General features: G+C 42.5%; 1 protein-coding gene across 1 annotated transcript in view; it reads left to right on the top strand.

Annotated features, from left to right (window-relative positions):
- The window catches only part of LOC124546401 (aminopeptidase N-like), a 263,906-nt gene that overhangs the window by 163,903 nt on the left and 85,555 nt on the right, over positions 1 to 14,448 (top strand). Inside the window, exon 13 of the mRNA XM_047125035.1 lies at positions 4,757 to 4,926. Within this exon, the coding sequence (XP_046980991.1) occupies positions 4,757 to 4,926 (170 nt within the window). The remainder of the gene's footprint in view (positions 1 to 4,756; positions 4,927 to 14,448) is intronic.

Below are 14,448 nucleotides of genomic sequence, written 5' to 3'. Positions count from 1 at the left end.
TGACACTGCACTCCTTCCTCATGTGTAACTTTACAGCGTTGAATTTCTCCATGACCTCATTTTTACGGATGATAATGAGCGACAGTATCGAATAGCGCAATTGAGAGAGCTTTTGGAACGACGGGATATTCGGCGAATATGCTGCCCTGGTCGCTCCTCTGACTTAAATCCTATGGCGCATGTGAGAGATGCGTTGGGGAGCCGGCCGCTGTGACCGAGCGGTTCTAGGCGCTTCAGTCCGGAACCGCGCTGCTGCTACGGTCGCAGGTTCGAATACTGCCTCGAGCATGGATGTGTGTGATGTCCTTAGGTTAGTTAGGTTTAAGTAGTTCTAAGTTTAGGGGACTGATGACCTCAGATGTTAAGTCCCATAGTGCTTAGAGCTATTTGAACCATTTTTTGTGCTGGGCAGGCGTATTTCAACGCACCAGCATGCATCGACGATCATCCAGCAGTTGGTGCAGCTAGTCCGGTCAACGAAAGAAAATTAGGAGAAAAATTCCTGTAGTCCCTAATTTTTTGTACAGTGGTACCAGGGAGTTCCATGAACAACATACTAAAAATCCTGACTGATGGGGCGTGAGCGTGGGGCTGGGGTGTGGGTGTTTGAAGGTAACTTTTTTACGTTTTTTTAGTAACTGTAACAGGCCGTTTGTACAGAAAATATTTCCCAGTACAAAACTAACATAAAATTCCAGCAAAAAAAGGTGCTGTTATAAAGTCGTGGATTATTAAAAACAGCGTTTTAATGGTGTAACACGTGAAACTATTAGTCCTAGAGAAAGAAATGTGTAGGATTTGTTTGTGTAAAATTTAATGTGGTTTCGTTTCGTTTTGTTGAACACTTCCACTAGAAGCGCCAGTTTTCGAGTTATTCAAGAACAATATAAAAATATGACCTTTAAATGCTCTTCCCCACCCCTACACTCTTACAGCAGAGGCCAGAATTTTCAGTATATTGTTAATGGATTTTCTTCCTTTATTTTGTTTTTGAGTCATCGGTCTTCTGACTGGTTTGATGCGACCCGCCACGAATTCCTGCCCTGTGCCAACCTCTTCATATCAGAGTAGCGCTTGCAACCTACGCCCTCAATTATTTTTTGGATGTATTCCAATCTCTGTTTTCCTTTATAGTTTTTGCCCTCTACAGCGCCCTCTGGTAACATGGAAGTCATTCCCTGATGTCTTAACAGATGTCCTATCATCCTGTCCCTTCTCCTTCTCATTATCTTCCACTTATTCCTTTCCTCTCCGATTCTGTGCAGAAACTCTTCATTCCTTATCCTTATCAGTCCACCTGATTTTCAACATTCGTCTGTAGCACCACATCTCAAATGCTTCGATTCTCTCCTGTTCTGGTTTTCCGACAGTCCATGTCTCACTGCCATACAATTCTGTACTCCAGACGTACATTCTCAGAAATTTCTTCCTCCTACCACCGAACAAAAATTTGCGACCACACCTGTTTATCTCCTATTCGACCTGTTTTGGTTGTCCTAGTCTGGCCTGAGGAATGGAACGCCATACCGCAAGAACTCCTTACCGCCCTTGTGGCCAGCGCGAGACCGCATTTCAGAGCAGACATTGCCGTCCGTGGTGATCACAGACTCTATTAAGAAGCATGTCCCACATTTTGTGATATACAGGAGGCCATAATGTATCGCTGTGACTTCATGTGATCATTGTCACATTTGTTTCAGTTACCTTCTGAACTGCACTGCACTTCACTGTAGTAGTTCCTTCTAACTATGGTCCAAGTTTCATCGAACTATGTTACTTGACAGTGATACATCTTGAGAATCTTACTTGCGTCCTTAAGTTTTGCTTTGGTGTATTACGGATTGCGGTCGCAACTCGGTCCCAGGGACACTAACACTTTCCTGGCTAATGGTCGTCGTGAGAGAAGTGTGTGTTGTGTGGCTACATAATGGAACCAGGAAGCAGACTGACCTACGTGCTCAGGTGGAAGGTCTCTGGTATTGCCGAACGCAGCAAAGCAAACCCATCCACCGTAATGTTTGCTGCGAAGCCCGTGCGATACCTGGAGTGTTGGTGGAACCGCAGCGATTCCGGGAACTCTGAGGCTATGTGTAAACATCAGGCAGATAAGGGTTGGTTATAGCTGCAAAGAGTTGCTTTCCTTTTGTAAACGGATGTGTGATTTCCAGACGACAGCTTTATCAGACACACACCTCGAAGGACCTAGCAATGAAGTGAGGCGGCACAAGAGCCGAGTGACCAGCGTGTGCTCGGTTTTGCGGGATTAGTGAGATAACCAGTTAAAGGAGTAAGAAGGTAAAAACTGTGAGAGTAGGAGCATCACGGGGAAAGGGGGGGGGGGGGGTTGCGATAGAATCAGTACGAAGTAAGCGATTTAGAGTCCCACCTAAAGCAACGGAAGGTGGAGGGAGACAATGGTTGCATTTGTCAGCTAGTATGGGGCAGCCAGGATCGTCGAATTTGTGTACTTTGTGAAGTAGCTAAAAAGAGAGGATGGGGGGGGGAGGGGACTGTATAAACGCTAAAGTGCATAAAGGGTAAAATGCTGAAGGGAACTCGCTATTAATTACAGATGGCAAGAAGGCCTTTTGTTTTGTAGAAGCCTAGAGGACATGTTATTTTGGCTGTAGTCCGAGAGTCTAAGGGTTGCTGAGATTAAGTTCAACCTTACGTTGTAAAGAATGTTAAGGTACGGAGACGTTAAATAAGAAAAATTAGTGAAACATCTTCACATTTAATTTATATTGCTGTGTCCTTTTTTAAAAGTTAGGCTAGGTCGGGATAAATGGGGACCGCATTTTTGATGAGAGGATACATCGCCTGACAGGCTGAAACTACCGGCATTTCTTGCGGGTGACTTTGCCTCCACCGCTGGAAGAAGTGCCAGTGATGATTCGAAGGGTTTGCGGCTGCTATATGATGGTGTTCCAGCCCTCTTCGCCGTTAACCGTCTGGACGCATCTCAATCGTGCCTTCGCTGATCGACGGATCGGACGAGGGGGCCAGTTGCATGGCCTGCTCGTTCGCCAGACCTCAACCCATATGTTTTCTGGTTAAGAGGCATCTCAAAAGTATCGTGTATGCAGAGCCGATTCCAGATGTGGAGACACTGGAGCAACGTATTCATGCTGGCTTTGACCCTGTTCGGACGCAGCGTGGCCGATGTGAACGTGTGAGGCAGAACATGCTACGGCGCGTATACGCATGCATTGAGGCACATGGAAACCATTTTCAGCACATACTATACAACTGTAATTGCATGGGACAACGAATATTAGGTTTCAGTCTGTGTAAGAATGTATGATTGAATAAACGGTCTCTAACATGGAAACCATGCATTTCCGGACATAAGTTCATTAGACGATTTTTGTTTCGAATCCTCTCATCAATCAATCTCTAGAGTTTGTACAATGTATTTTAATGCACTTTGGGGCATTATCACTTATTGCAAAGTATAATATTGTAACTACTGGATAACAAAAATTAATGTAATGTACCTGTATTTGATGTATAAAATAATAGAACGATGTTACTTTCCTTCCTAATATTAAGGTTCAGTTTAATGTAAGAATGTAAGAGAACTTGAGGGTACTATAAACCCATAGACAATCACGTAATTTTCATATCGTCTGCTGTTCATAAATGCAAGTACTTTAAGGAGGAAGGAAGTTAGATTAGGGTTTATCGTCCCGTCGACATAGGGGTTACTAGAGACGGAGCACAAGTCAAGGATGGGGAAGAAAATCGACTGTGCCCGTGCAAAAGAACCAAGCCAACATTTGCCTGCAGTGATTTAGGGAAATCACTGAAAACTTAAATGTGGATGACCGGACTGGTATTTGTACCGTCCTCCCGAATGCGAGTCCAGTGTACTGACCTGTGCGCCAACTCGCTCATTTGTAAGTACTTTTGTTTAACTAATCATGATGCAGGGTCCACAAGGAATATAAGCTCAACGAATATTGCAAGGACTGCAGGACGGATGTTTTAGTGTATATTCTGCTTTGTGGAACATCCGCGATTCAAAGTTTTCTGCATGCTTACAGTACTACTTCTGTTGAACATCTGGTGATGGTTTTCGATGAGAACTGAAGCCGAAAATAATAAACAAAAAAAAACCATTTGTAATCCAGGCGCTAAAAAACTATTACAAATTGTTTGGGTAACGGATCTCAGGACGCTCTGTCACAGCTGAAGCGTATTGATCTGACGTGGCGTGAAAAAAATGGCTCTGAACACTATGGGACTTAACTTCTAAGGTCATCAGTCCCCTAGAACTTAGAACTACTTAAACCTAACTAACCTAAGAACATCACAAACAGCCATGCCCGAGGCAGGATTCGAACCTGCGGCCGTAGCGGTCGCGCGGTTCCAGACTGTAGCGCCTAGAACCGCTCGGCCACAATGGCCGACTCGTAGCTTGAAGACTGAGAATATTTTACCCAGTCAATTCGTTGTTATATTGGGCTTCCCTGAGATTTGAGTGTTTAGCTAGGCTGGTCAGATATTGATGACGGCATGGTTTGCTTTCGAAAAATCTTATAATTTCTATGATGCATAACACTCCACCAGAAAACTACCTCGGAATTCGTTGCTAGTGAAAGTGTCTGTGTGTGCATGTGTGTGTGTGTGTGTGTGTGTGTGTGTGTGTGAGAGAGAGAGAGAGAGAGAGAGAGAGAAAGAGAAAGAGAGAGAGAGAGAGAGAGAGATGGAGAGGAGCGCGTGGTGTAACGGCCTTCCTTGTTGACGTGGGCAGCTGTTCGTGCGGCGCCTGGTGACCCCGCTGTACGAGTCTGAGCCGGACTCGAAGCTGGGCCGTCTGGCCAAGCACGCGCTGTGCGCCGCCGGCTACCCGCCCTGCATCGAGGAGTCGCTGGCCGCCTTCTCCGCCTGGACACGCATGGAGGACCCCGACGAGGGAAACCCGTAAGTAGTGCCTCTGCGTCGCCCATCGTGAAGTCGCAAGTCGCGACACACACTTTTTTTTTTTTTTAGTAGATCTTATCTTGTTCTACAGGGTGTTAGAAAAAGGTACGGCCAAACTTCCAGGAAACATTCCTCACACACAAATAAAGAAAAGATGTTATGTGCACATGTGTCCGGAAACGCTTACTTCCATGTTAGAGCTCATTTTATTACTTCTCTTCAAATCACATTAATCATGGAATGGAAACACACAGCAACAGAACGTACCAGCGTGACTTCAAACACTTTGTTACAGCCCTGGAGAATGGCGTATTGTATCACAGCCATCCACAATACGAGCACGAGGAGTCTCTACATTTGGTACCGGGGTTGCGTAGACAAGAGCTTTCAAATGCCCCCATAAATGAAAGTCAAGAGGGTTGAGGTCAGGAGAGCGTGGAGGCCATGGAACTGGTCCGCCTGTACCAATCCATCGGACACCGAATCTGTTGTTGAGAAGCGTACGAACACTTCGACTGAAATGTGCAGGAGCTTCATCGTGCATGAACCACATGTTGTGTCGTACTTGTAAAGGCACATGTTCTAGCAGCACAGGTAGAGTATCCCGTATGAAATCATGATAACGTGCTCCATTGAGCGTAGGTGGAAGAACATGGGGCCCAATCAAGACATCACCAACAATGCCTGCCCAAACGTTTGCAGAAAATCTGTGTTGATGACGTGATTGCACAATTGCGTGCGGATTCTCGTCAGCCCACAACTGGCGGTGAATCGAGGAAGTACAGTACATACTGACGAAACTAAAATGAGCTCTAACATGGAAATTAAGTGTTTCCGGACACATGTCCACATAACATCTTTTCTTTATTTGTGTGTGAGGAATGTTTCCTGAAAGTTTGGCCGTAACTTTTTGTAACACCCTGTATATTGTTCGTTGAATTTGTTAGGGGTGGTCGTCCGATGACACCCGTTGAGGTTCTTCGTTGATCCATTCACTCAGTTTTTTTATTACAGAGGGTAGCTAACCCTCTGACCAAACACGCTGGGCTACCGTGCCGGCATCTCGAGGTAAATGTGTTGGTGGCTGAGTCTGACACTTCGGAAACGCAATGTATCCACACAGAGAATAGCAGCTATCAGAGATGTAGCAGAATCAGATTGCTTTCTTGTACCATTCAGCTACAAAAGCCCATTTTCTCTTCTTGCATTTTGGCCAACTAGGGACGATGTGCTCTCTTCTCTTCGTCGTTTCATCATGTCTGTTTTCCATATTTCTTCAAAGATAATTTTTCAGTTATTACCCGTGATCATTTCAGAATTTCAGCTGTTTTGGAATCTTCCCCACTGGCTTTGTTATTTTTTGAGAGTTGCAGCGGCTTCTCTGATTTCTTCATTGGTTAATGACATGTTTTTCTTCATTCTTACAAAATCTTAAAATTGTTATTTGTGACTCGGTTCTGTGCTATTTAACAATTTATAAAACACATTTCCCAAGTATTTCATTATTTTCTGTATTATTATACCGAGGTCTAGACGTTTCTTTCTTGAAGCTAATATTTAGAGCCTGGTAGCGCTTTAACATATTCACGAATGTCTTAGAAAAACTGGATTTTTTTGCGATGTTTTCTTGCATGTCGAATAATTATCATTTTTCAAATGATCTTTCGAGTCTCCATGTTATTCTCTTGATTCTTTACTCTGTTATTTAAATTACTCATAGTATTCGACGGTTCCTGAATTTTAAATTTTCTCCATATTATTGACCTTGCTGTTACCGCTTTTCACTCTCGTCATTCTAACACAATCTCCTTTTATTTTTGACTAACCCAGAGATTTGCTTGCTTCAGTGTCAATTTACCTAGATAGTCATTGCCAGTTGACAGGTTTAGTTATTGTTATATCACCTTGGAATTGCTTCATTCCTTTTTCTGTTGTGGCTCGTCTATCTGTGTCGTATTTTATTGATTTCAGTTACGTTTTAATGTTTTTATAAGATAAAATTTTAAGTCTAATTTTTGGGGAGATCGTAATGAAATCCAAATTCGTTATTGATGGCTACTTTAACATTATTTTTTTAGAAATTTGCTGATGATCTAACTGGAATTCTCCTAATTCTACATTTGCTGACATCCATATGTCAACTACTGTTGCTTAATTCTTCCTCTTTTTAACAAGCTTACTTTTGTCGTGTTCTTTTTATTACTTTTTATTACTGTAATGCCTTTTGTACGTTATAAGGTCATTACAGGCTTCAACTATTGTATCCCACTTTATTTTCGCTGTTCAATTAATTATTGAAAACTAGTGTATGCCAACGTTAGCGACATCTGGTGAACTCACAACAGAAACATCTTGTGGCTACTGTACGGCAGCTTGTTTTCAACAGTAGTGCTACTGACAACATGACTCGCGCATACGATGTTATTTACATATATCTGATGATGCTTGTGCTGATTCTGCATCTAACATTTGACGATGTCACTATGGCTGCAGTACATTAGGATTTCGTTTTTATGAAACAGGTATGCCTCTTCATACTTAAAGCGGACACATGCATATATTGTCAGTAGTACTTTTCATTATGGTCTGCGTATTGTTTTTAAGCTGTAGACAATCTGCGAGTGTAGTTACGTTTTTCTCAATTTTTGCTGCAGATCTGATGATGGTCATTATAGACCGAAACCGGTAATCTGTTAACAAATAGTTTGTGACCATAGACGTAGAGTAAAGGAAACTCTTCGCGACTACAAACCACTGACCCGTAATTCAGGGGAATTAGGTGATCTATGCGTATATACTTAGTGGCGCATTCCTTTGAAAGCCTACCAAGAACTTGTCCGAATCATACCACCTAGAACTGCGTCCCAAAAGTCGAACTAACGCTGTTAAGCAGATGGCCATAATGTTTTGACTCATCAGCCAATTAGCTTCAATCTAATACACGTGCTTCACGATTGCAACTCTACCCATAACAAAGTTAACTATTATTCAGTAGCTTAGAATATTACTCATTGAGTTGTATCTCCTTAATGCTTTTCCATAAAATTCTTATTTCTCTCTTTCTCTCTTTCTCTGACAAAACCTTTGCATTTCAAACTTTGTATATTTGATTTTCGACACTTTTCTAGCCTAGCAGAAATTAAACACTCCCTATTTCTTTTTTCTTTTTTGTTAAATACCGTATAAAATAACACGTTCCATGTCATTAAGATATACAGCACGCAACGAAACTAAGCTTTCCGAATTTTCCACTTCCATACAATACTAAGCTCCAGAAGGAATTCGTTGTCAATATTTGAGACCGGTAGTTATCTTTTATTGAAGACTAATTTATTTACCTATCTCATTCCGTGCAGCTTCTGCAAGCGAATTAATGTATCATTGAGGCAGTATAGAAATAACAGCATAAAATTAAGTAGGATTGTAGTCATTGTTGGAGCAAGTGAAAATTTCATTTATCCAATGTAAACTTTTGAGAGAGGACGTGATGATCTACAAGTGGCCCAGGTTCAAAGAAGTAACAAAGCACAATCTGTTACCTGGAAATTTCTGTATGAGCTCTCAAATGGTGGTGTGCATATTTACTGACCGATTAAAAAAGTTTCTTTTCATCCATTCTGTGTAAGACCAGAGAAGGGAAGTGATGGTAAGCACAAAATACGACAAAAAATTACTTACTCGTCGGGGACTTCATGCTAATACGTTTGACTCCAACTCGAACCTCGGCCTCAGTTCAGTGAGGAAGAGAGTCCAAAAGATTTTTCAGGTATACCAAATCTTTCTGAAGCCACCCACTGATTATCAGATTCGATAGAATTATAAAAAAAAAGTTTGAATATGTTCAAAAATGGTTCAAATGGCTCTGAGCACTATGGGACTTAACATCTATGGTCATCAGTCCCCTAGAACTTAGAACTACTTAAATCTAACTAACCTAAGGACAGCACACAACACCCAGCCATCACGAGGCAGAGAAAATCCCTGACCCCGCCGGGAATCGAACCCGGGAACCCGGGCGTGGGAAGCGAGAACGCTACCGCACGACCACGAGATGCGGTGAATATGTGTGTGGGACTTTACTGCTAAGGTCATCAGTCCCTAAGGTTACACACTACTTAACCTAAATTATCCTAAGGACAAACAAACACACCTATGCCCGAGGGAGGACTCGAACCTCCACCGGGACCAGCCGCACAGTCCATGACTGCAGTGCCTGAGACCGCTCGGCTAATCCCGCGCGGCTATAGAATTATCAAATTGCGGAAATGACGATTGCTACATTTCGTCCCCTGTCACAAATAGTACTAGAGATACAGGTTTTGTAGGATCAAGCTCGGCTGATATAGCGCACCATACGAGGCTCATCATGAAGATGTAATAGTTTAGAGGGCAACATTTGAGGAGTCAAGACCTCGAATCCTCAGTCTGCTCTACACCTCCAGTTTATAGGTTGTTTCATTGAAGACGTACAGCCTTATCTGCCCCCGTAAGCAATGGCCTTTTACGAAGCACCCGACTCCAAATCACTGCATGCAGTTCTATTCCCAGCGGTCGCTCGGAACCTGCTTGAGATGCAACTACGTTGACTGACAGCAACAGTTCCTTTCGCGTTTGAAGGAGATTGCCATTGGCAAGTCGCGACAGTCCCTCCTGTCTCTGTCTGCTAGGATCTTTTTACGACCGTTGTTCTTACACAGTTTTACAGGGCTGCGAGATATAGCATTCTCTGTAGACACGTTGCACAGAAGATATTGGTACACCAAAAGATGGAGCAGTTTTGCTCACAGCACGTCCAAACATAACATATGTTTTCTGCTATTCTGTCATGACTAGAGGTTGACTCACCTTACTGCGGCGATTCCATACAACCAGATGAGCTATACACAACACTCCACTTCAATGCCATCATGTACACTGAAGGTGTCGGCCGCTGTGGCCGAGCGGTTCTAGACGCCTCAGTCCGGAACCGCGCAACTGCTACGGTCGCAGGTTCGAATCCTGCCTCGGGCATTGATGTGTGTGATGTCCTTAGGTTAGTTAGCTTTAACTAGTTATAAGTTCTAGGGGACTGATGACCTCAGATGTTAAGTCCCATAGTGCTCAGAGCCATTTGAACCATTTGAACACTCATGGTGTACAGTCACATGACCTCCTAGTACTTTCTAAATTACAGCGTTCCAAAGCGATCGTTATGCTCTTTTAACCGTTTCACTCCTAATTTTATTTCAAAGACATTAATGTATGGTTGCTTTAATGCATGTCCTAATTATGGCTCTGAAAACTATGGGACTTAACATGTGTGGTCATCAGTCCCCTAGAACTTAGAACTACTTAAACCTAACTAACCTAAGGACATCACACACATCCATGTCCGAGGCAGGATCAAACCTGCGACCGTAGCAGGCGGACGGATCCGGACTGAAGCGCCTAGAACCGCTCGGCCACACCGGCCGGCTGTGGTAATTAGACGTAGCAATATGAAAAGAATGTTTTCCACCGTTCCGTTTTCAAGGAGGGTCGGAGGTGAGAGTTAGCAGCTACAGGTTTATTCGTACGTACCTCAAGGGTTTAAGAAGATGACTGCGCAAAATCTCCAAGACATACTGAAAACAGACACATCAATGGACAGAGTTTCTCTCCAAGTTTGTAACGCACACTACATGTGTTCAGTACGGACTTCGTTTGTCACGGGGCAAGCCTCAATTCGTGGGTGCAAGCGCTTGAAACGCTGTGTCAGGGAAAGCGCGAAGGCAGCCCGCTTCTCGAATCTGGTTAACTGGGTTGCCTGTCTGCAGGTGAGAACTAATTCAATGTGACAATATGGAGACCAGGGTTAACAATGAAATTTGACAACAGCACAATCTACAGATGCAATCTGTAACTATAAGAATTCTGGCAACCATTAGCAGGCTTCCGTTTACCAGTGGGGAATTGATACACTGAAATAATATGCAGCGTTTCTCTGATAACCTAGTTTACGATACATACGCCCCAATGTTAATCAAAGGGTTAAAGGGGTGACTAACATTATGTCCGGTGAGTTCAAACCCTAGACAATTCGTGTTTTATTTTACCTTTTAGTTTGTTAGATTGGTTTGGAAGCTAACAAAACAAGATTACATATGTATTACAGTGGCCACCAAATAGACAGATCAAGATCATTCCTGTTGCGTAAAGTCTTCAGGCACAAAGCGCTGTGATTTGTCCGCTTCACAGCGTTGTTGCCCCATACACACTACAGCAAAGACGGAGGTCAGCGCCAGCTGTATCATCGGTATTCCCGTGCAATATCGTCTGCTCGCCTGCGGTTTGTGTCTTCCGGAGAAAGGTGAAAAAATGGCTCTTAGCACTATGGGACTTAACATCTGAGGTCATCAGTTCCCTACACTTAGAACTACTTAAACCTAACTAACCTAAGGACATCACGCACATCCATGCCCGAGGTAGGATTCGAACCTGCGACCGTAGCAGCTGCGCGGTTCCGGACTGAAGCGCCTAGAACCGCTCGGCCACAGTGGCCGGTGAGTTGACTTGTGTTCTGTAATGAGAGAAATGTAGGAGCAAGGTCCTACTTATAGTGCTACACCGGTCAGTGTGTAGAAATAGCGACAAGACATTGGAAAACAAACTAAAATTGCCGTATTTAGCGTAGTGGAATTTTTTATTGAACTGGCCAACGGTGAACACGTCAGTAGGAAGATAAATTTTGCGTAAGTTCATGAATTGACAGCAAAAGCTTGTGGTATTTTCGAATGGACTGTATGCCCTAATAACAGTGCAGTAACAACTGCATAATTTGTAGATGTTGAATTTGAAGATTGTAACAAGAAGTTATTGCCTATAACTTTACATGGTTACTACTACAGAGTATCCGACGGCCAGAGAAATCAGTGAAAAAAAATATGGTGACTCAGAAATCTTCCTTTTTCGTCTTCACCGCTCACTTCATTTTTGATTCAGAGAGTGTAGTGCTGGACGAAAGCCTAAGTACAATGCACTTGCTACGTTTTAAAGACAATAGTTTTGTAGTAGATAAAATCTGGGTTTCACAAAACTGTACAAACAAATACACGTATTTTGACCGACTTTAACAGAAACAGTGGAGTTTTCTATAGAGTACATCGACTTTTTGGTGGTGGGTGCAGTGTTGAAGGGCCTGTAAGAGCAGAAAATAATTAGTTTTCGAGAGAAACGGAATATTATCGGTTCTACTAAGGCGAGTTATTGGAACTAGAATCTTCTCGTCGGCGTACAAGTACTTGTGCTCTGTCGCACACAGTCTCTCTCGTAAATAAATTTTATTCTAGATGACACAATATAATAATGATGTCTCGAATGTTAGTAAAATTAATTTTATAATTTCCCTAGCAACTTTCTCGCTGGGAGTCTCTACGAAGTCCAAGGGGACGCAAATTCATCAGCGACGACATTTATCGTTATAAAGACGAAAAATTTGAGAAAATTACTTATTAATTTTTTAATTAGATTACATGTTTCGCTCACTCTCTGATATGTCGTTCTGAGAAGACAAGACGGGTTGCTGAGGCACCTACTTAGGTCTGAAGATGATTCTGTGTGATCGAAACATGTAATCCAACTAAAACTGAGACTGAACAATAAATTAGAATTATCCCAAATAACAATACGTTAGTTTTCAAGACACAAATATATCGACTATAGTGACACGTCGGGAAGTTTCACATCACTTACGAATTTTATTTTTTATCTCTGAATACTTTTCTGCTTTCATGATAAAATATATACTACATGCATCTGTAAACTTTGACAATGTTCGTATATGGGGTGTATCAAAAAGAATCATCCGATTTTTAAAAAAATCATAGCTATTAACTTGTTTGAGGTATGTGCGTGAACAACATACTGTTAGAGAGCAAACCCTCGAGTTTTACATGGCTTCCACTAGGTAGCAGAAGTGCGCATCCAATTTAGCTCTAGTAAAAATGGCGTCGGGATAACAGAAAGCGTTTTGTGTTCTACGTTTTGCGCAGTGCGAGTCAGTAATAACTGTTCAGCGTGACTTTCGTACTATGAATGGTGTGGATCCTCCTACAGCACAGAGAATTACACGATAGCATGAAAAATTCCGAGAAACAGGTCGTTTGTGTAAAGGCAAGTCACCGGGCCGTCCCCGAGTATCTGACATAGATGTCAAACGCATCCGCCATAGTTTCAAAATGAGACGGCAGAAATCCGTTCGCCGTGCAGTTCGTCAGCTCAACGTGCCCCCGCTGTCCGTCTGGCATGTGTCGCGTCGACGTTTACACATGAAACCGTACAAAATTCAGCTACTGCATATTCTTCGTGAAGGTGACAAAAAACAACCTGCGGAGTTCCGTAATTTCGTTCCTGGTAAGATGGAGGATGAAAATTTCCTTCCACGCTTAGTGTTTAGTGACGAGGCATCATTCCATTTAAATGGAAAGGTGAACCGTCATAATGTGATACTACGGGGTACGGAACAATCGCAAGAAGTTGTACAACATGAGACTGACTTCCCAGAATTTGATGTGTTTTGTGCGGTTTCACGGGAAAAGGTTTATGGTCCAGTTTTCTTTGCAGAGAACGCTCTTGCAGGAAGCACATATCTCTATATGCTTGAGAACTTGCTTCTCCCACAGCTGGAGACTGAGTCGATCGACTTCATTTAGCAACAGGATGGGGCACCGCCAAACTGGCATCTGGAAGTGCGGGAATTTTTAAATCAAATAATTGCTGAACGATGGATCGGTCGCACTGGACCAAATGATTCATCCTGAAACTTCTTTTTTTTTTAAAGTATTTTTTTTACTTAAATTGCAGCAAGTGCCAGTTGCTAGTCTTTATCATCTCAACATTGACCCACAATATCCCGGCGCTGCTCAAAACATGATAACCTGACTTCAAATACTCAAAAAATGATAACCTGACTTCAAATAATTAATACAGAAGAATGGCCCTGAATTAGTAGAAAATCCTAACAATAACCTATACGTTCCATAAGTCACTTACCTCACAAACATCATTATTACACGAACTACCGCAATACAGCCAGCTAAATAAAAGATTCTAACTACTGAAGGCTCTAACAACTAATAGGCATGTGGTTAGCAAAGGAAAGATTTTGTTGCAGAGCAAACAATGTATTTACAAAATTTTACCTTAATCAAGTGACAACCAGTAAAAAAATATTATATAATCATCAGTAATAAATCTCCGTGATGGATACACATTCAGACCATACGCTCATGCTAATACTGCAAACCTCCACCACAGTTAATTATTAGCCTCTTACCTCCATCACTGCTGACTACTCACTCCCGACTTCCATCACTGCTGGCTGTTCACCTCCAACTTCCATCACCGCTGACCGTCAACTTCCAACTGCTAGTCTGACCAGCCACAGACTCTCTTACAGAATGTGCACAGCGCTATCAGAGTTATTATTGCCAAAATACAAACACATAAACAGCCTACTTACATAGCCGTCCTGCTCCTCTCAAAAATTTTTAGAAGATAGCTTGG

The sequence above is a fragment of the Schistocerca americana genome, chromosome 1, assembly GCF_021461395.2.
Source record: "Schistocerca americana isolate TAMUIC-IGC-003095 chromosome 1, iqSchAmer2.1, whole genome shotgun sequence".
In the NCBI taxonomy this organism is placed as follows: Eukaryota; Metazoa; Arthropoda; class Insecta; order Orthoptera; family Acrididae; genus Schistocerca; species Schistocerca americana.
This window is presented reverse-complemented; position numbering and strand designations above follow the sequence as displayed.